The sequence below is a fragment of the Tarenaya hassleriana genome, unplaced genomic scaffold (genome assembly GCF_000463585.1).
Source record: "Tarenaya hassleriana unplaced genomic scaffold, ASM46358v1 Cleome3, whole genome shotgun sequence".
Lineage (NCBI taxonomy): Eukaryota > Viridiplantae > Streptophyta > Magnoliopsida > Brassicales > Cleomaceae > Tarenaya > Tarenaya hassleriana.
This window is the reverse complement of record NW_010966177.1, coordinates 5,024,593-5,046,041: the sequence shown is the minus strand read 5'-3', so window position 1 is coordinate 5,046,041 and position 21,449 is coordinate 5,024,593. Positions and strand designations below refer to the sequence as shown.

Sequence of the window (21,449 nt, the reverse complement as noted above, 5' to 3'; positions counted from 1 at the left end):
AAGAGCGAAGCGAGATCTGGTTGTCGAAAGCCACGACGCAGCGTATCGGATCAGATCCGGAGAGATGCTGTACGGATTTCAACCATTCGCAACTAGAGATCCGAGAATCTTCGATGAAGCAGACAAGTTCATCGCCGATCGATTCGTCGGAGAAAAAGGAGAGAAGCTGCTGAAGCACGTGGTGTGGTCGAACGGGCCAGAGACGGAGGATCCAACGCCGGAAAACAAGCAGTGCGCCGGAAAGGACTTCGTGGTTATGGCGGCAAGGCTTTTCGTTGTCGAACTTTTCAGACGATACGATTCGTTCGAAGTGGTGGTGAAGAAGGCGGCAATAGGGAGCTTCGTCACGTTGACGGCGTTGACCAAAGCGAGCTCGTGAAGCGCGTGGGATGCTAAAACTGTAAATTGTGGATTGTGCACGTGATGTAATAGAAAATCTGCTTTGCTCTTTTGGGAAAGCTGTAATATATTTAATGGAAATTCTTTTTTAAAATAAAAAAGTCTCCTTTTCATGTAACTTTTAAATTATCTTTTATTTCGTGATGCTTTTTCTCTTCTCTTTAAAAAAGAATATATGTTTAGGTCATAAAATTGCTATAAGTGATTTAAGTATATACTATTAACATTTTAAATATTTTACATCTATTTTTATTTGAATTTAAGTAAAATTTTAAATATTTTTTTTTATGAATTGATCATTTCTATAGAATATTTTTGAAATCGAATATAATTTCTTAGTGAATATTGGATCAATCTAATTAACGCTTTTGTAATCTTTTTAAAGTTTTTGTTTAGATTACAACAACAACATCGTTTTCATTCCAAGTTTATTTAGTGTCGACCGTATAAATTCTTCTTTTTCACCCATTTGGGTTTTGCATCATATCCTCCAAGTAAATCTAGACCTATCACTTCTTCGTCCCTTCAATTTCATCTTTATACTCTCTAATTTTCTAATCGGAATCTTCTATAGTTACGATCCCTAATTTCTTTCTAATACGAAAATTTTGTAGAATACATAATTTAAGAATTAATAACAAAGTGTAAAAGAATTAGTCGACATACATAAAATAATATAGATCCAAAGCAAAAACAAAAATCGACTAAAGCCTTTGATTCTCATAAAACGATCTTAATTTTTTTTCCACTAATTAAGCTAGTAAATTAGTAATCAAGAGACACCGATGTAAGAACACATAATAACAAGCTAAAAACGTTGAATAGAAAAACAAATCAGTAATATTTTAAATTACGTAAAGCGGTGTGAAGAGGCAACTTCAGATTATGTAACTTGGGCAACATTAATGTGTCCCACCAATTAAGGTGATCTCCTTGAGGAGAGTAGTCTTGAATTCCTCTCCTTCAACACACACACACACACACATATATATATATATATATATATGACATGTTGCCAAAGCATAGTTGCTGCCCAACGTGGACTAAGTCGAAGTCCATGAGTTGGAAAACCATGATATTAAGCTAAACCAACAAACTATCCAAACATAAAATATGGAAAATAAATAAAAAAAGAATAAACGAAAGAGAAAAAAGAACGGAAACACTTTTAGTACTACATCTTTTGTTCTTATTACATTACAATGAAAATAATTCATATATTTATAGGAAAATTATTGAAATTTCTTAAAAAAAATAAAGATATGAGTGAAACAAATAAAACAAAATATAATTGAAATAATATATATTTCATTCTTAATTAGTGTTATATATTTATTTATTATCAATCGTATATAATCTCTATATTTTATTTCCATTTCAACACAAACTAGATGACTCTATATATCTAAACACCTTAAAACATTATACTAGGATAGTATGTGTTTTACAACGCTCAAAAAACACGTGTGATTTCTAGGCTTTATACTTTGGTTGCATAATAAACAAGATGATTAATCAGTAAGCCCCAGGAAACAAGTCTCTCTTTCATAGGACGCCTACTATGAAAAAACAACCAACACAAAAGACGGTCTTTGGTGCCATTTTGTACCATGGAACTCTTGTCTCCTATATATAGCAATGTTGCGCCAAATATCCTTAGCAATAAATTCGGATGTCGGTTTGTTGTTTAACGTCTATAGATACTTATCCGAATCCTCGAAAAGGGTTAGTGTTGTCAGGAAAACTGATAGTCGGAGTTGCCTATCGGTTCTTGGCCTCGACATGTTCCATTCCCCTGCTTGAAAATCTCTGAAAACTCGGGCATGCTTGTGCATTCCAAGTTGGGTTAGTGCCGATGTTCATAAGAAGTCAATAAGATGACCTAAGGGGGTCCAATTGATATTTTGTTACCATTTTCGAGCTTGACGTACAAGTAGCAATGCACCATTTTCCTCAACTTGAACAATTTTTTGAACGAGCAAGAGTGACGGTGAACGGTATTTACCACTGTTAATTATTCGGTTTGGATTAAGCAAAGTAAAACTTGAAAGTGTATCCCACTTATAAAACATTGAGGGCCTGGTTGAATTTTTTGGAGTTTTTAGAAACCAAAAATAAAAAAACAAATATGGTTCAAATTTTTATAAAATTATTTTTCTTAAAAACTTTAAAAATTATTTTAGTGGAAAAATCAATAAAAAACCAAACGTTACTTGTTTTTAGTTTTCATATATTATAAAATCTAAATACCAAAAATTAAAAATCAAAATCTAAAATTTTATTTTAGATTTTTATTTTAATTTTTTGAATTTTAATTTCTAATTTTTTGGATTCTATAATATTTGAAAAAAAAGTTTTCATTGATTTTTCAATGGCTTTACAAATTTACAAGAAAAGTAATTTTATAAAAAGCCTGAATCCTTATACCGCGATTTTAATGCTCTCTGCTGCTTGCGTCGGACCGACTCGAATCGAATGTTGCGAAGTCCGTGAAGAAGAGAGGAAGATGTGCGGTAGGGCTCGCTGTACTCTCAGACCCGACGATGTCCCTAGGGCTTGTCACCGCCATGGCGTTCCCGCTCGATTTCTTCACACCGACCGGTGATACAACCTTCTTTTTTTTTCGATTCTCTCTTTTTGGGGAACTGAAATTTGAGAAACTTTCATGTGGGTCATTTGGGTTTGTCACGTATTTCTCTGGCAGGTACCGTCCATCGTTTAATGTTGCACCAGGGGCGTCCATGCCGGTTTTGCGTAGAGACAGTGGAGGAGATGGTAATGGCGATGGGGTTGCTGTTCATTGTATGAAGTGGGGGTTAGTCCCGAGTTTCACTAAGAAGACCGAGAAGCCTGATTTCTTCAAAATGGTGAGAAATTTACTTGTTTTGATTAGAAACTCTTGGGTTGTTTGACTTGAAAGTTATGATTTGACAGTGAAAGGATTTAGGGGAAGTGATGCCTGTAAATCCATTTTGTATCTGTGATTGGTGACATTATAGCACTTTCATGTTATAAGAACTACTTTGTTCACATCACATTCTGCTGCAGTTCAATGCTCGTTCTGAATCAGTATCTGAAAAGGCGTCTTTCCGTAGATTGCTTCCGAAGAATCGATGCCTTGTCGCAGTTGAAGGGTAAATATTACTAAGTTGTTTCTCCGTTTCAGTGATTGTGAAGCCTTTTGTTTCTCATCTTCAATGACTAGAAGAATCCTTTCCCTTCTGAATCTGTACAAGAATCTGTTTGTGACCATCATTTTCATTTAAAGAGCATGCATCAATAAATCAATAAAAGAATATTCTCTAGATTAGGTCGTTATCCACTTCGTTTCCCACATATGTGAAAGATTGTCGGAAAAGCTTTTATGTCAGTGAGATTTCTTGTGTAGGAAATTTGGATCATCTGCATTATTTTTGCTTGCGGCTTTGATCTTCTCAGAGTGGTTGACTATTTAAAAAACTGTTTGCATCCATTTGATCTCATTATATCTCCCTGTCAGCATTCTTGCCCTGTCTATTGTCCATGTTAATCGGGTAAATATTTGGACCATACTTCTCATACAACTAACTGTCTGATGCTTTCTTTCATTTGACGGTGACTGCTTGCTTAACGAATGTTCATACCAACCTATAGTGGTAGCTTTTGATTGCAATTAGTCGGTGTCTGCTTATAGTGCTGAAACTTCAATTTAGATTCTTTGATTTGAAGATTCTATGAGTGGAAAAAAGACGGTTCGAAGAAGCAGCCCTTTTACATTCATTTTAAGGATGGGAGGCCTCTGGTGTTTGCAGCTCTTTATGATTCTTGGCAGAACTCTGAAGGTGAACCGTGTAGCGTAAGCTGAACTTTTGCTGTTGTGTTCTTCTACTTACCTTTGGAACTCTGTTGATGTTCATTTTGGAATTGATGCTATTATCTGTTGATTACAAAAGCATTTACACAACTCCTTCGAGTAAAATTTCATCAGAGTTTCCATAGTTATATTTCATAATCTGCTACACTATGTTTTGCTCTCATTAATTTGCATGCAGTTTAGCATCTGGCTCCTTAGGTAGGGAAGTTGAAATTTGAATAAGATTGTTAGGTAACCGAAATCGGTAGCAATAATTGTTAGTCCAATAAACTGCTTTAGTAAGCTTGATAAGCATATTGTAAGTTCATGTAACCCGTTATTCCTTGTCTTCGTTTAGGCCTGCTGACATCTTTCATTGGATTTGATCTCAAAGATTACCTTTCAATTTGATTCTCTTGCAGGTGAGACACTTTATACCTTCACAATTTTGACAACTTCTTCTTCGCCAGCTCTTCTGTGGCTCCATGGTAAGTAATCAATTGGTCTTAGGCTTCTTTTATAGTTCTGTATCTGTGTGTATACGAATGTATTATTTCATATTTGCAAGTGGATGTTTGTGAAAAAATCCAACGTTTAAACATAGAAAACTCAACCTTTTATAGTGTTTGCACACCCTAAAAGGTTGGTTACTAGTTTGACTTCTTCATCTGGAATCAAAGAGAATCTTTTTATTGTCTCTAAGATCTGTATCAATCTTAAAAGATTGATGTTAGCTTTAAATATTAAATTAGCTTGCCTAATACAATGCTAACCTTGATATGGCTTGCCATTGTTGTTTAAGAATTTCAGTGGATTTCAGTATTTCTGGTTCTGCTTCCAATAGAAGTCGGGAAAGTCCTGCCATCATGACTGTGCTTTAAAGTTATTTTGTTCATCTTTCACTTTAGACAGAATGCCTGTAATTCTCGGAGACAAGGACTCGGTAGATATGTGGTTAGATGATCCCTCAACATCGAGATTGAAGACGGTACTAAAACCATACGAGAGTCCGGATTTGGTAAAAACTCACTTGTTTCCTTCATTTCTACATAATGACAGTCTTGCCTTTCTCGCATGTCTGACATTCAACTTGCAGGTTTGGTATTCAGTGAACCCTGCAATTGGTAAAACATCCTTTGATGGACCAGAGTGTATTCTGGAGGTTAGCTGAACCCGTTTTTTTTTTGTTACTTAATGGTTAATGTATACTTGAGTTGCTTAGGAAGTCACTTGGAATATATTCCCAAAGTGATGGTCTTACGTGATGTTCATGACCACCTCCATTGACATCCTCTCTCAAATTTCGGAAGTTCTTAACTAATCATAAACTGGGCATTTCGGCAAGTTTTTTCCCTTTTCATGTAATTTGAAATTGTAGAGAATTCTACTCATGTTTACTTGCGGAATTTTGATCCTCCAAGATGCTCGATGATTTTGTCAATTTTGCAGATACCCCTAAAGGCTCCAGAGAAAAACTTGATCTCAAAGTTTTTCTCAGCAAAGCAACCCAAAAGAGAGGAAAGGAACAGAGAAGACCTATCCATTAATGAAAATGTTGCGGGAGATTTGAAAGAGGAACCGACAGCAGAAACTCATAGAGGATCTGAGTTTTCTGTAAACATCCAGAAATATGAAGAATTAGGCAAGGAGGAGAAGAGGTCTGTACCTGACGAAGCCATGGACATTCAAAGGATCGTAAAAGTTGAGCCAGTTGGCTCAACAGTTAAACCCTCTGTAAAGGTCGAACCTGATGAAGGCACAACAAGCATCCGACGTGAATCCGTCGAGATGGGTCTCCCTATAACCGCGAAAGAGGAGGAAGAATCAGGTAAGAGCAAGACAAGCATATCGGAGGAACATCAGAATCAGATGGGAGACAGCATGGGAAAAAGATCTTCTCTCGAATCTTTACATGAAGAATCCACCATTACTGATCTACCTCAACTCCCAAAAGAGGAACCCGTAACCCAAGAACATCCTGGTTCTGAAAATGCGAAAGAGGAGCCTAAGAGTGAGGGCCAGACGGTTTTAACTTCCCCGACTGACCCAGAGAAAAGCGGATCAAAACCGCTCGATTCTGCAGCAAAGATTGGGAGAAAGCGGGACTATGAGGCATTCTCAGCGCAACAAAAGCCATCTCAGCAGCACTTGGACAAGGGCTCGGAAAAACCCGGGAGGAAGAAAGGACAGAAGAAGTGTGGCTTAAAGAGCTCTGAGGAGAAGCAATCTACATTGCATTGGTTCTTCGAAAAACGGTAGTTTCCGCACCCGAAGATTCTCATTTCCATGTAATATACTTAAAAGACTAGTCAAGGTTAATAAGGTTAGGTGGAGGTGTTGTGTTTTGTGTGATCGACATCCATTTTGTGGGTGAATCTGTAGATGCTGGTTCTAATGATGCTTGTATCATTGTGTTTAGTCCAATGTGAAGCATTGGTCGTAAGTTCAATGAAGATTTCATTTCTCTCCATAAGCTTAGAGATGAGAATTGTTTTGGTAAGAATCCACGTGTTCTGATTCTGATCGTTTTCAAAAAAAAAATATATTCATTTCTGTTCGTTCTGTATGTCATCCAATGTACAAACAGAGCCTCATGAAAATTGATGCAATCGGTGACTATTGAGTTCTATGACTATCATTGTTTTAGTTTATACTAAAAGTAAAAATGATGCATAAGACAATCCTGATTGTCAAATTTATCCGCTGTTTGGATTTCGGGTTGATTCTAGATGTGAGATCGGGTTTTATGGATGAGATATATGTCGTTACTAGTGCAGGTGGATGCCGAACCGGATTAAACCGAAACAATCAAACGTTTCTGAATCGAACCCTCGAAAAATCCCCAATTTTTATAAAATCGGATAAATCAGATAACTCCAAAATTTTAGACTGCCAGTGGTATCGCACATTTATTTTCTAAAAGCTGTGTTTATAATAATCAATCCGGATTCCGGAGTCTCATCGAATACCATAACCGGTTCGGTACATGAAAACCCGAACCAACCAGTGAATAAACCGGTTAGTCGGTTCGGTTACGGGAGGATGTCATTCCCCGGCCTCTGTTCCAACGCTCACCAGAACCCGCGACAATCAGATACCGAAGAACACTGAAATCCCTAGAAATATTAAAAGGGGTAAACGAGAAATTAGTGAACACTGAACAGATCTTTTATCTGTTTGAGGAAGACACAGAGGAGGAGGAGTTGATTACGAGACATTGAATCCAATGACTTCCTCAAAGTCGTATTACAAGGAGAAGCTTGCTCGTCGAAGGTCAGTAATTTCCATCTTCCTCTTCGATTCTGAAACTAGGGTTTTCGGTGTTGCATCTTTGTGGTTTTGTACAGTGGCTGGGGAAATCTGATTGTGTTAGTTTGTGGGTTTTTACAGGGAGGAGAAATCGGAGGATCCCGAACTACCCAAGTACAGGGACCGTGCGAAGGAACGAAGGGAGAATCAGAATCCTGATTATGATCCATTGGAGCTTGGTTCCTTTCACGCTGTCGCTCCTCCCGGAGCTGTAGAGCTCCGGTAACACTCATCTTTTTGCTTGTCCTCTGTCTGAATGCTTCTTCTGGTTGTTTAATTTTGTGTTTCGGGTTCTTTTTGTAGCTCCGCTGATGCGCAGAAGCTGTCGATCGAGAAGAGCAAGTATCTTGGAGGTTCGTGTTGTTGATACGATTTGAAATTTGTCTTTGCTAAGAAGCTCGGTTTTGTGACTTTGTATTGCTTTTGTTTCATCCTATGTTGTTGTTCTCTTGGAACGAATCTCTGCCATTTTTGTTCTTAATATGTTTTTCTTGTGGGAATCAAACATATGTGCAAAGCTTGTCTGGAAAACATGGATTTGTTGATGTCATGACATCCGCATGGAATTTGCTGATACAGTTGTTTAATGTGTCTCTATTGTTGTGATGCTTTTGGGTCTTTGTCTAAGGTGCTTATGTTGTATTTGCATTTCTGACCAGGTGATGTTGAGCATACCCATTTGGTTAAGGGTTTGGATTATGCTTTACTGAATAAAGTGCGTAGTGAGATTGACAAGAACCATGATGATGGAGATGAAGATGAGGGGAAGTCCAAGTAAAAATTTTATGTTTGCTTCAAATTCGTTTATGTGGTTTTCGTTAATTATTAGTTTTTTTTTCTATCTTCAGTTGGAATGTTTGATTTGAGTAAATATTTGACCCCTGTATTCACAGAGCACCGAAAGAGGACCAACGAGTTTCTTTTCGCACAGCGGCTGCCAAGGTACTTCTGCTTGTTCATGATTTTACTGATGAGGATTATTTTTCGAAGTGCAGGATGATCTCAACTTCTCTCATTTATATTTGATATTGCTATTTCAGTCAGTTTATCAATGGATTGTCAAGCCTCAAACCATCATCAAGACAAATGAGATGTTCCTTCCAGGCAGAATGACATTTGTCTTTGACATGGTAATGCTTTTAGTATGCCTTAATGCTGATCTCATTTTTCCTGCATCCTGTTTTGGCTGTTGGTTTTCTTTGTAAAGAATATATATGCTTGTCCTTTACGTTTAGTTTTTATTCTAACAATAGTCTGACTATAGTTTGTTCCTTAGATGAGTATAAATAAGTGCATCTTAGGCAACCAATACGTGGAGGATAGCTTGAGCTACGTTGTTGTACCCTGTTATGTGTCGAATCTGTCATGTTATGGACGTGAATTATGAGAAATCTTAGAGAAACTTGGAACTCTGGTCATCTAGTACCTCCTCTGTGAAGGGAAACATCAAGCCAAAAGATCAGTTCAAGATGCATTTAGTTATCAGTTGTGGTTTGTAAATGAACTTTGCTTTGTTAAATTGCAAACATTTATCATTATTGCTGAATGGTAAAATTATTTGTATCCTTCAGCAGGTTGAGTATTGTATATATGTCTAGTCTGCTCTTTGAAAGCCCAACTGGTTGCTCCAAACAGCCACAATTCAAGTCTTCTGGCACTTGATGGTTCTTTGCTTTTATATTTTGAAATGTAGGAAGGTGGCTATAGTCATGACATACCTACCACATTGCACAGGAGTAAAGCTGATTGCCCCGTGCCAGAGGTTTGTTGTATATTTGGAACTCACTCTTCTATGATCTTTTGGTAGAAACTATTCACAATCCTCTGCAGCAATCTTCACAAGAATCATTTTGAAAACTTCGATTAATGTTTTTTTATATCTTTTTACCAGGAACTTGTTACAGTCAATGTTGATGGTTCTGTGCTGGACCGGATTGCTAAAATCATGTCATACCTTCGCCTAGGATCATCAGGGAAGGTTCTCAAGAAGAAAAAGAAGGAAAAAGATGCGAAAGGTAATAAGGTTCTTCAAAGAAATATCTGTATGAACACATTTTAATTTTCATTTTTTGGTATGTTCCAACTATAGAAGTCTTCAGTCGTTATCATTCTGGTTGACGTTACTACCACTAAAATCCTTTGTTTAGCCTGATCTTTTAACCAGTCGTGTGCTCGAGAATTTGGACCCTCCCCAAAATTTGGTCTTGTTTGAAATGAGTCGACCTCATTGTGTTGGGTTCTGGGTTGTCACCCGAGAAAATCTCCAGAATTTATATTTTCGATATGTCCATAAAGTCAAAAGTAACAATGTTCTTCAACAAATTGACTTCAATGATTATTTCTTCGTTTTCCTTCCTTTATTCAATCAAATTGACTTCAATGTTTCAAAAGCAGGGAGGATTGCTAATGGATATGATGAAGAGGATAAGCAGCAATCTAAGGTTGAAAATGGGTCTTCTAGGAGCAAAAGCGAAATGGAAGTATTGCCTCCTCCACCACCACCACCACCACCGCCTCCTGGGAAAGACCACGCGGATTCGAGCAAGAATCAAGACCCTGTTGTTGTTAGAACAGAGGATGATGACATATTTGTCGGAGAGGGCGTTGACTACACTGTTCCTGGGAAAGATGCGACAAAAAGTCCTATCTCGGAGGACATGGAAGAATCTCCCCGCGATAAGGAAAAAGTTTCTTATTTTACTGAACCTGCTTATGGTCCAGCTCAACCATTGGCACATGCTGCTCAGGAATGGCAAGATTTGGTTTGTGAATCCGAAATGACCTTTATTCGAAATTTATACACTAATGTCGAATCATGGGGCCTTGGAAGATTTACTTACTGCCACTTTTACCGTTTGAATAATTCAGAGCGGATATGGTGCAATACAAACGCAAGCATTAGCTGCTGGCTATGGAGAGTGGCAGGATTACCAATACGCGGAGCAAATGGGTTTCCAGGAACAGTACCTTCAGCCCGGAATGGAGGCTTTCGACGTCCAACAAGACTTGACTATTCCACAGGATCCACGCCTCATGTCTCAAGAGGAGAAAGATAGGGGTTTAGGGTCGGTGTTCAAGCGTGACGACCAAAGATTCCAACAATTGAGGGAGAAAGACGCACGGGAGAAAGATCCAAACTTTGTATCCGAAAGCTACTCTGAGTGTTACCCCGGTTACCAAGAGTACAACCACGAGGTCGTTGACAGTGACGACGAAGCTGATTTGTCAAAAATGGATATGGGTGGAAAGGTAGATTCTTCTCCTATTTTCTATGCCTCCAACCAGAGTTGGGCATTTTTATCTGAGATCCGCTGGTTTTCGAGTACCCTGAAATAAGTATCCGATTTTGGGTACGCGGGAAGCGGTGAGACTAATATTGGGTATGGGTTTGAGTTCTATTATTTATTGACGAGTTATCTCGTGGGTACCGGGCATATAGAAAATGACTAAGTAGCTATGATTTCTAGGTATTTACTAAAGTACCTAGACCTATTTTCATATAAATTATTTATATACCCTAAAGTCAACATGAGTCAATGGGGTTTTGTAAATTTTCACGGGTTTTGGTACCTTTGGATCTCGGCCTCGCGGGTACGTGAGTTTCATGAGAGACTGAGACTAAGACAATGTCCCGCGAGACCGAAACTGAGATAGAATACCTCTAAAAGTATGGGTACCCAACCAACTATATTCTACTCTCTATTTCGCCCTATGGAAAGAACGGTTTCATGATCCTGAATACAAACTTGGAACAGGCAAAAGGGCGTTTACATCGTTGGGATTTCGAGACAGAAGAGGAATGGGCATCGTACAATGAGCAGAAGGAAGCGATGCCAAAGGCGGCATTCCAGTTCGGGGTGAAGATGCAGGATGGTAGGAAGACGAGGAAGCAGAACAAGGACCAGAAGCTCAACAACGAGCTTCATAAGATCAATAAGATACTCGCCAGGAAGAAGATGGAGAAAGAATCGGGTTCTGATGCACCTTCTTCTCTTCCAGACGGCGATGCTCCGACCCCGAAGAAATCCCGACACTAGAAATTAACATTTTCTTTTGCTTCTGCTTTTCGTGTATTTGCTCGTGATCGTGAAGCGTACAACGTACTTTGTATTCCAGTGACATATATATTATATAACATGTAGGAATGTTATCCTCATGAGAAACACTCGCTGCTTTTTGTGCCATTGTAGGTTAGGATTTGCATATTGAGTTCTGATTCGAGTTCGGTTAAGTTATTTTTCAGTTTGGATTTGTTTTTTTTTTGGTTTTTGAAAAGTTATATACATTCGATTTTAGTCTAATTTTTAATTGGATTGTTTTTATTAATAAAATTATGAATTTTTAAAAAAGGTTTTCAGCTTATTTTTATATTGGTTTTGATTTCGTTTTAGATTTGATTTGTTAGATTTTAAAAAAATTTCTCACTCGGTTCAAATTATGTTTTTTTTAGTTCGATTAAATTGACTCGAATTGGTCACTTGGATGAATCCCGGAGTTATTTGGGTTTTGATTCGATGATGTAAAAATTAGTATTAATAATATAAATTATAGAATATAGTAAAATATCATAAAAGAATCTATCTGTTATTATACTAGGATTTAAGCTTTAATTTTCAATAAAGGCATTATTGTTGGTTGGTTCACAAATTAAAAATGTTAGTTACAATGTTCAGTGAATATATATATAGGTGTTGGTACAATAAACCATCTTCAAATTGTTTTAAAACTTCCCCCGAAAATTGTATACTATTTAATCAAAAATAGAAAACTTGCATATTTAAACATACAGAATATGCACTTTACAAAATATCTGAAAAAATGATAGCTTTTATAATAGAGTTTCCAAATTTCAAAATCCATTTATAAAATTTATAATGATTATAATATATTAAATTTATCAAATCTAAAGCCTTCTAAGTTTGATAAATTTAGTATACTTATAATCATTATAAATTTAATAAAATTTAAGGACTATTAGTTTTAGAAATTGATGTTTATTATACTAGAATGTTATATACTATATCTTCTTCTTTCTTATAAAATGGAAAAAAACACACATCCAAACTCGAAACCAAATTTGGGAATATTGTTCTTCTTAGCATTTAACTAGAAACGAATGCACATGAATATGTGGGACCATATTGTCGCCCCCATCATATTTTTTTTTGATAACCGAGAGGTTCACCTGGGTCTTCGCCCCCATCATATTTACAGAAACGATTTATTTTATATTGATATCGTAAAAATAGATAAAATTATGATTTTTAATTATATTATACTTTCCATAAAGGTTTTTTTCTTTCTGAATTCATCACTACTTATAACAAATAGATTATTCGATTGTGACAATTTTTAGCTTTCAACGTGGATGGTCTTTACAACGACAAATAAAAAAAAAGGAAAAATCTATTTTTAACACATTTGTTTACAGTAACCCTATATTAAATTATTTTTTTATGAATTATTTACTCATATACAAAACTCGCTAATTCCAACATTCATTGAACATACATTCATAGTAATTTAAATTGGTACAAGTACCTTTGTTATAAGAAATTATTTGAGTTGAAATTTTCAAAAGACCTCTATGCAATGCACCAAATGTAGATAAGGAAGATACAAAAGCTTACTAGAATTGGTCCCAATTCCAAGTACGAGGTTTGCAATTTGAGATGGGAATTCGAAGAAATTTTTTTGAACATATCAATTTATTAATAACTACACTTTTTTTTTGTCGGAAAAAACCTACAATCCCAACAACGGTTAGTCCAAGTGGTAAGCTGTTTGGATTCGCTTAAACAGGTTTCGTATTCGAGACTTGGCAGATGAATAGATATGTCTGTTGGGAGACTCACCTACTCCAGCAGGTGCACGGCCCGGGTCGGGTTCGGATTATTCGGAGCGAAGCTCTGCATATCGGACGGACAACAAAAAAACCCTACAATGTTATATAAAAATATCTATATTTTATCCGAATTTAGATAGTTTGTCCGGTGAAATGGAAATACAATTTTCTGAATTTAAATTTTGAATTTAAAAAATGAGTATATATTTCAAATCACATGATTAATCTCCACCTCCGAAATTATTTTGGACTTCAAGATACTTGATTACCACAAAAAAATTCTATATTTTTATATCAAATCAATTTAATCCTTCAACACATATAAATAATAAGGGTAAAACCCATAAAAAAAACTTTCAACTTACAAAAATATATAAAATAAACATTCAACTTGAAAAACTGTCATTCAATCCCCGAACTTGTAACTTGTCAATGAATAAAACCTCGAACTTGTAAATTATTGTTCTAATAAACTTTTGACCGGTTTGACCACAATTTCAAACGATCGGAAATCCACCTATTGACGGATTACTGATGTCATTTTTTAAATTAAAATTGATAACATGTATAAGGTGATATCAACAATCCGTTAATACGTAGATTTCCGATCGTCTGAAATTGTGGTCAAACCGGTCAAAGGTTTATTAGAACAATAATTTGCAAGTTCGAGGTTTTATTCAGTGACAAGTTACAAATTCGGAGATTAAATGACAGTTTTTCAAATATTTTTGCAAATTGAGGTTTCACAGGGGTTTTATCCGAATAATAAATTGAGACAGATTGTGCTTTTAGGAATTGACTTAAATAGTTTTCCAAATTCCGATGTTCCAAAGTACTTTTTAGGCATTTTTTTTTTGTTAAAGAAAAAAAAGACGAAAAGCCAAGAAAGCACATAAACCCTCGTCGGGAAAAAAATGGCGGCACAGCAATCTGTCCACGCAGAGATCATCGACCTCGCCGGAGACAACAACGACGGCGATGACGCCGACAGCGCCGACTTCCTCTTCTCTATGACCCCTCTCTCCGTCAGAGGCTCCACCAAGCGAGACGCCATCTCCGTGGAGCACTACGCCGACGATCGCGACCTCCAACTCGCGATCCTTGCTTCTCTCCCCAAAATCAAGCGATCCAAACCCCAGCGAGATCTTAATTTCGTCATCGATCTCGAACGGGATGACATTGGCAGCGGATACGACGACGACGACGATCTCAGAGTCCTTTACTTCACTCCGACCCGTAAAACCCTAGAAACAGGGCAGTCTTCCCGATCGCCACCACAACCGCAATCGCAGTCTCAATCATTGTTCGTGTGCGACATCTGCGTGGAGTCGAGACCCGGAAACGAATCGTTTCGAATAAAAGGATGCTCTCACTCCTACTGCGACGATTGCATCTCCAAATACGTAGCGTCGAAGCTTCAGAACAACATCCTCACCGTCTCTTGCCCTGTCTCCGGCTGCTCCGGAAACTTAGAGCCCGAGCTTTGCCGCCGGATTCTTCCCAAAGAGGTGTTTGATCGATGGGGAGACGCGCTATGCGAGGCCGTGATTCTGGGTTCCAAGAGATTCTACTGCCCTTACAAAGACTGTTCCGCGTTGCTCGTTGTGGACAACGACAACGGGGTTGTCAGAGAATCTGAGTGTCCGCACTGCAACAGGTTGGTCTGCGTTGCTTGTGGGGTGAAGTGGCATTCGGAGATTACGTGTGAGGAATTCCAGGAACTGGGTGAGGATGAGAGAGAAAGAGAGGATGTGATGTTGAAGAAGCTTGCAGAGAAGAACAAGTGGAAAAGATGTCCAAAGTGCAAGTTCTACATTGAGAAATCTCAGGGATGCTTGTACATGATGTGCAGGTATCATCAACCTATCTACTCTACTGATATGCGTGTTCCCATGTTCTTGGTCTTGTTGTTCTAGTAATGGTCGTGAAACATGCTGTCTAAATTTTGCTTTGAGTGCGGAGAGAAATGCAATCACTAGAAATGGAAGTAGTTTGCAGCACATTTAAGGTCCAAATTCGAAAGGCTTAGGTGTTTCTAATAGAATACTTCTCCAGGCTTTCGAACAATTTTTGCGAAAAATGATTATGAAAAGGCTTGAGCTTCTGAGTGAAATTTAACAAAGGTTCAAACTTTCCAAAAAGGGTAGTTTGGTTTATCATAGATAGTCATCAATTAGCATCATCATATCTAGAAATTCATGTTTTTTTCTTCCAAAGTTTGGATCTCTCTCTTTCGTCCTCATTGTTATCATTCTTGTGTTTCCTTGCACATCTATAAAACTCGGGAGTTTGTTCCCCACAGCATTACGTCGTCACAAAACAGATTCGATGTGCCTAAATGCAGGTGTGGATTGGCTTTCTGCTACAATTGTGGATCACCTTCGCAAGACAATTCTCACTACTGTCACAAGTGTAAGCATTGATATCAACAATAGGGCTCATACGAGCAAACCCTTCTTCTCGGAGGCATTTTCTTTTTTCGTTTTAGCAGGAAAACCAAAGGATGGTCTCAACAGATCTTTTGGGTAATCGCAAGTTAGAATGCAAGTTCATATGGTTTTGTCTTTAAATCAAATGCTTTAGGACAGGATACAGATTTCTGAGTTCAAAAGATTTTGAACCTCTTGGACCATATACATAATCTTTTTTTTTTTCATCATTCGCTTAATCATACAATTATGTAAGCATGTACATATGTGTGTGTATATCATATACGTATATATGGATGTGTATGTATGGAACTATCAACTATCATATGTACGGCTTGCGTGCCTGTCACGTAAATTAGGAACGAGGGTGATACGACAAAAAGACGAGGGTATTTTAGTAATCTGATCAGAAAACAGCCGTTACTGATTAAAGAGACGAAACTGCCCTCCCGTAGAGGCGGATTTTATGGGATTGCCAGAGATGTAGGTGAGAGTCCAACACCTGGTCAAACTAGAGACCCGAGGGCATTTCCGTACCTAATGGTCCGTTACGTAACGGCTTCCCGAAATATCTTCCAGTCAAAATATGGAACGGGAATTAAAATAAATGATAAAACAATCATCCGCTTTCGTGCTAAAAATCAAATATTTTTTGGCTTTAAAGTATATATGAAAAAGATATTTAGGATTTGGATTTTATTTTGACCTATTTTAGTTGATTTTTTCCGTTTCACTTAACCATCATCCATAAAACCTGTTTATTGAATCATTATTATCTTTGTCTTAATTTTTTCTAAACGCTGAATTTGCACAAACTCTAAAAACAGTGATGAAATCAAAATACGAATTTGACAAAAGTAAAAATGGAAATCGACTTTTAACGAACACCACTCATATCAGTATTTATATAATTCCTCTCCTGGTAGCTCAAATCTTCAGTTAGAGAAAGAAAAAAAAATTGTCGTCTTTTTTTTTTCCCATTTGTTTGTGAAAGTTTTTTTTTTAAAAAAAAAATTGTGCAATTTTCTTAATAAAACAGATGAAGCCGGTTCTCTCTTAAAATCATATATACATATATATATATATATTTATATGTATATGTATACATATATACACACATGTAGAGAGAGAGATCATCACACCTCACAAGCGGTTTCGTTTCTCTCCTTGTTTACTAGGAAGCTAATTGCCGAAGAAGAAGAAGAAAGAGAGAGAACAGAACACAACGGGTAAGAAACCTTAACTCGAAGGACAGCTGATTTCTCGACCCGAATTTTTGTTCTTTGTTGGTTATTACTGGCCACTTCATTTAAATGCGTTTCTCTTCTCCGTTTGCTTGATCGAACGATTCCTGAAAAATCCTCTTTCTCTCAGATGCTCAGAAGAAATTTGACCTCTTGCTTTGCTTAGTTTGCTAAGAGCGTCTCTCTGAAATTTTCGTATTTTATTTCTGGGTTTTGATTTTGTGTGTGTGTGTTCTATTCACACGGCTGTGTTTTGTTCTGACGAGGCGCTTTCCAGATTGTCGGAAGATGCATCGCATTGTAAGCTTTAGGTTATTGGTGAAAATTCCTCGTTTCGAACTGACGAGTGTTGGGGAAAGAAATTTCAGTTTTTCAATGTCCATTAGAGATACCCTTTTGTGAATACCTGATTTGAATGCGTTGTTTGGTTGAGAAATTTGCATAAAGATGTAAACTTTTCAACCCTTTTCTATGGTCTTTTTCATGTCCCGGATTTGTGGGTTTGCAACAACAGTGGTTTTCACAAAGGGTTCCAAAACAGTTTCTCAACAGATAAACAACGTTGATGTCTTCAGGGACTTTTATGTTGGTGTTTTTGCAGATTATATTTGTCCTAATCCAAGCATTCATCCATTACATGTATCTTTAGGATTTGGCGAGTTTCGTCGATGTTTTGGTGTTCCGATTTTGAATCATGCATGATCATCTTTCATGATCTCATATTGTATATGTCACACCCTCGTGTGCTGGTCTTGTCTGGTTGATGAATGAAGATTTATAAGCAATGGATTCAACTTGTTGATTGTACAACCATACTCAGAAACCTTGAAATGGGCAGTCGTGTCATTGGCATGTTATTGAGATGAATTGGCTTTGTTCTCGATACAGAAGAGGGTTTGTCGTATATTGTTCTCGTACTATGAGCTTGTTTGAATCCAACTGCAGATGGATGAGAGTATCGACCACTATCTCTCGACCTCACCGTGGCTGGATGCGAATCCAGTGGAAGCATCTCCGTGGCAATATGAACAGCAGAATCAAACAAAACCACAGTTGGCCGGTTTGTGTGGCGAACTTTCAAATAACGGGCAAGCTTTTCATACAGAGACAACATCAACTCTAACCATGAATTGCACTCCGGACGCTCTTGGTGGGAACGTTGATTATACCGAAAAGGGCATCGGTAACTTCAACAGTAATTTGCTTGGCAATCTGCATAATGGTCGGATTAAAGACGAGCATGTTGTAACCATTCCTAGATTTCACTCTTACTCCTATGAAGCCTTGCATGGTTCAAAACTTGATGCCTCGGAACAATTCCCGAGTATCTTTGACGGAACATCTCTTGCATCTGGTTCTGTTGGCTGCAACAGTATAAAAGATTTTGATGTATCTTTTGGAGAAACGCTACCTCCATTCTGTGATGGTTATTTACTTCCCGATACAGTCGGAGGAAGAGATGATATGGACACCCTAGTGGAGAGTAGATTTGTCAATGTCGAAAAACTTTTGCAGGTGAACGATTTCTCTGAATCAATCACCACAAAGGTATGGATTTCACAAAAATGTTCTTGAATCAAAGCTTTAGTTTACATCGGGAAGGCCAAAACCGTTAGTGATTCTTGCAACTAGCTTGACAAAATATCTTTATCTTGCAGGATAGGCAAATCATGCAGGGTGAGGGCTTGCCATCTCTTGCAACTGAGTCTACGATAGAGGAGAAGAAGACAATGACAACTGGACTACCACAAGCAGTGGTCGAGGTATCAACTGATCTTCGATATATAACCGAACATCTCAGTTGCAAAGTTTCTGATTTGTAATGGGCCGACATTGGATCTGTAACGAGCAGACTGCATATGCTCCTTCGGGTGGCTGTAACGTAAGTGAGAGGCCTCGCGTTCGTGCTCGTAGAGGCCAAGCAACCGACCCTCACAGTATCGCAGAGAGGGTACGCAGTATAAATTCGATCATCAAAGAGGAGAAATCTTAGACTTGGAATCTAACACTTTTTTTTTGCACTCTCTCAAACCGCAGCTCCGGAGAGAGAAGATTTCTGAGAGGATGAAGAGTTTGCAGGAACTTGTCCCGAATTCGTGCAAGGTGCATCACTGCAAGTCCTTTCATGTGGTCTTTACCAGCTTTTCCACTCTCCATAAACTTTGAGATTATTTAGTTCCAAACGTTCATTTGCTTTGTTGCAGACTGACAAGGCATCTATGCTCGACGAGATCATAGAATACGTCAGATTTCTCCAGCTCCAAGTAAAGGTAAGTTTTTTTTTGGTTTCAGAAATTTCTGAACTTCAAATGTTGGTTATTAGCATAGATTTTTGAGACGGGTCTATTTGCATTCACTGGAAGGTACTGAGCATGAGCAGGCTGGGAGCTGCAGAAGCTGTAGTTCCTCTCGTCACTGAGGTAATCACCAAATCCTATACAGTAGATTCTTCACAGTTTTATCATCCTTTTTGAACGAAACCCAGAACGAGAAGGCTGAATTCTTGCTTGTCTCTGTTATAGAGATCGAAGAATGCTTCGGTACCGTTCCCCTCGAGTCTTGTGGGGCATGAGTTTTCGCCATCATCCGATCAGAGCGCTCTGGAGAAAGAGATCGTGAGGCTGATGGAGACGAACGTGAGCAAGGCGGTGCAGTATCTTCAAAGCCGGGGACTCTGCCTCATGCCAGTCCCTCTTGCCTCCGCCATCTCCAAAGCCAAAGCACACGAAAGGGACAACAACTCTGCTGGTCGTGCTCAGAACAATAGCAGCAGCAGTGGTAGCAACGGCAGCCTTTCTTAAACTTTCGTCTTTGGAAAACATTCACGACTCCAGGCTTTCTAGCTTATAAAATTTCACTATCTGAACTGAGTGAAGTAGCGTCGATTTTGTGCATTCTACGGTTACATTCTGAGAGCCTCTGGTGCCTTTGTCACGTTTCAGCTAAATCTTCTTCAGTAGCCATCCCATCAAAGTAGATGAATCCCCGACGTTCGGGTACCCGATCACATGTCGGGTCAAATATTTTAAAATACGGGTTAACCGAAGCCACATCTTTGACTATTCGCTGATTCTAGACCGAAGGTGATAACTTTCTCAAAACCGAAAAACTCTTAAACAACACACACGTTTTCTTGCAAACCATTTATTCATCCACTCATTATAACTCACATACACACTCGAACACCACAAAACGTTACACACACATGATTACAGAGTTTTAACAAACCGTCACAAACTGCTTCACTCTTCCTTTTCTTTTTCTTTTCCTAAGACTTTAAATCATAATTGTCAACAAACTCCTCCTTGATTCAAAGTCTGCCATTCGTTCTAATCTTCAATCAATAAACTTCAACACAAAATCTTATTACAACAATCATTTTTCTCGCGAATGCAAAGCTGTCCCATCTCGGATTCTCCAATATATTTCTCAAGTGCAATACTGCCACTTCTCGAGTTCACAATTTTCGGATTTACTTTATTGAGATAAAACCCGACAAACTTAAAATAATCTTCGAACCGTCGGAATCCAATGAACATAAAATGTTAAGGTTTTAATGGTATAATTGAAATATCAGTTTCGAGTAAGGAGTCCCTATGTGTCAATGAATTTTTTAAAAGTTTTTCAGAAATTTATCGGATCAGATCTTGAAATGTATATTTCAAACAAAAGGTCAGCCATATCCAACCCTATTAGAATTTGGATATGATAAATATCGTTTTATTTGAATCTCTAACTTTTATATAGTTTACAAGACGACAAGACATATGTCACGTATGAAGAACTAACTCAACTATTTTATTACATAATCGAAGAGTTCAGTACTGTGAAAGATCATTTAAAATAAATTGAGATGATAAAAACAATATGAAGTAAATTTAACAAAATATAGATCGAACTAATTAGAAAACCTAATTAAATAGTGTGCGACTCATATATATTCAAATTAGAAATTGATTGATTTTATATGGTTTGTTAAACCAATATTATTGTGATAAAATATATAGAGCACATAAATAATATATAATCTTATTTTTTTTAGTTTTTTAATATAGATGTGATCAAATCTTAGTTTGCAAAAAAATAATACATAAATATAGAATGTAACATAGACAAATGAAAGAGTTAGAATTATTATTTTATTTCATTAATTTGGTTAAATTAAATAGAAATTTATCAAATTTAAATACGGATGAGATTATACAAATTTAACATTATATCTTTTTTATTTTAAGTTGATTGTATTAAGCCTAAAAAATTATCACGCTTAACTACGGAGTTCTGATGGGATCCGATGTATTAATGCTGATATGATCGCATCCGATTTAACATTATATCAATATTATATTAAAGTCTTGTTAATATAAATATATTATAATTTGATTTCTAAC

At 37.3% G+C, this 21,449-nt stretch overlaps 5 protein-coding genes across 8 annotated transcripts in view; all 5 read left to right on the top strand.

The window, feature by feature from the left end:
- LOC104819457 (allene oxide synthase 1, chloroplastic-like) overlaps positions 1-517 on the top strand; it is a 2,107-nt gene extending 1,590 nt beyond the window's left edge. Inside the window, exon 2 of one of the 2 annotated variants that reach the window (XM_010549533.2) lies at positions 7-517. In XM_010549533.2, coding sequence (XP_010547835.1) covers positions 7-379 — 373 coding nt within the window. In that variant the 3' untranslated portion in view covers positions 380-517. The other variant, XM_010549532.2, reaches the window with a different exon arrangement.
- A 2,317-nt stretch (positions 518-2,834) lies between these two features.
- LOC104819455 (embryonic stem cell-specific 5-hydroxymethylcytosine-binding protein) lies at positions 2,835-6,697 on the top strand. Of its 2 annotated transcripts, none has more exons than XM_010549531.2 (8): positions 2,835-3,000; positions 3,104-3,266; positions 3,448-3,533; positions 4,108-4,220; positions 4,654-4,719; positions 5,140-5,249; positions 5,328-5,393; positions 5,681-6,697. In XM_010549531.2, the coding sequence occupies exons 1-8, from the start codon at positions 2,837-2,839 to the stop codon at positions 6,488-6,490; spliced, it is 1,578 nt and encodes a 525-aa protein (XP_010547833.1). In that variant the 5' UTR covers positions 2,835-2,836; the 3' UTR covers positions 6,491-6,697. The 2 variants fall into 2 exon arrangements, with proteins under 2 accessions (XP_010547833.1, XP_010547831.1); XM_010549529.2 differs by having other exon boundaries at positions 4,108-4,229.
- Positions 6,698-7,298: 601 nt separating this feature from the next.
- Positions 7,299-11,771, top strand: LOC104819454 (suppressor of mec-8 and unc-52 protein homolog 2). Of its 2 annotated transcripts, none has more exons than XM_010549528.2 (11): positions 7,299-7,504; positions 7,622-7,762; positions 7,844-7,893; positions 8,200-8,314; positions 8,434-8,482; positions 8,581-8,670; positions 9,234-9,302; positions 9,432-9,555; positions 9,935-10,302; positions 10,409-10,789; positions 11,296-11,771. In XM_010549528.2, exons 1-11 carry the CDS (start codon positions 7,458-7,460, stop codon positions 11,575-11,577), a joined length of 1,716 nt encoding a protein of 571 aa, XP_010547830.1. In that variant the 5' UTR covers positions 7,299-7,457; the 3' UTR covers positions 11,578-11,771. The 2 variants fall into 2 exon arrangements, with proteins under 2 accessions (XP_010547830.1, XP_010547829.1); XM_010549527.2 differs by having other exon boundaries at positions 9,932-10,302.
- Positions 11,772-14,240: 2,469 nt separating this feature from the next.
- Positions 14,241-16,041, top strand: LOC104819453 (probable E3 ubiquitin-protein ligase RNF144A-B). The gene is made up of 2 exons (XM_010549526.2): positions 14,241-15,237; positions 15,730-16,041. Exons 1-2 carry the CDS (start codon positions 14,300-14,302, stop codon positions 15,806-15,808), a joined length of 1,017 nt encoding a protein of 338 aa, XP_010547828.1. The 5' UTR covers positions 14,241-14,299; the 3' UTR covers positions 15,809-16,041.
- An 884-nt stretch (positions 16,042-16,925) lies between these two features.
- LOC104819452 lies at positions 16,926-20,005 on the top strand. The gene is made up of 8 exons (XM_010549525.1): positions 16,926-17,043; positions 18,004-18,606; positions 18,717-18,821; positions 18,911-19,009; positions 19,096-19,161; positions 19,263-19,328; positions 19,422-19,478; positions 19,581-20,005. Exons 2-8 carry the CDS (start codon positions 18,004-18,006, stop codon positions 19,857-19,859), a joined length of 1,275 nt encoding a protein of 424 aa, XP_010547827.1. The 5' UTR covers positions 16,926-17,043; the 3' UTR covers positions 19,860-20,005.
- Positions 20,006-21,449: the final 1,444 nt, after the last annotated feature.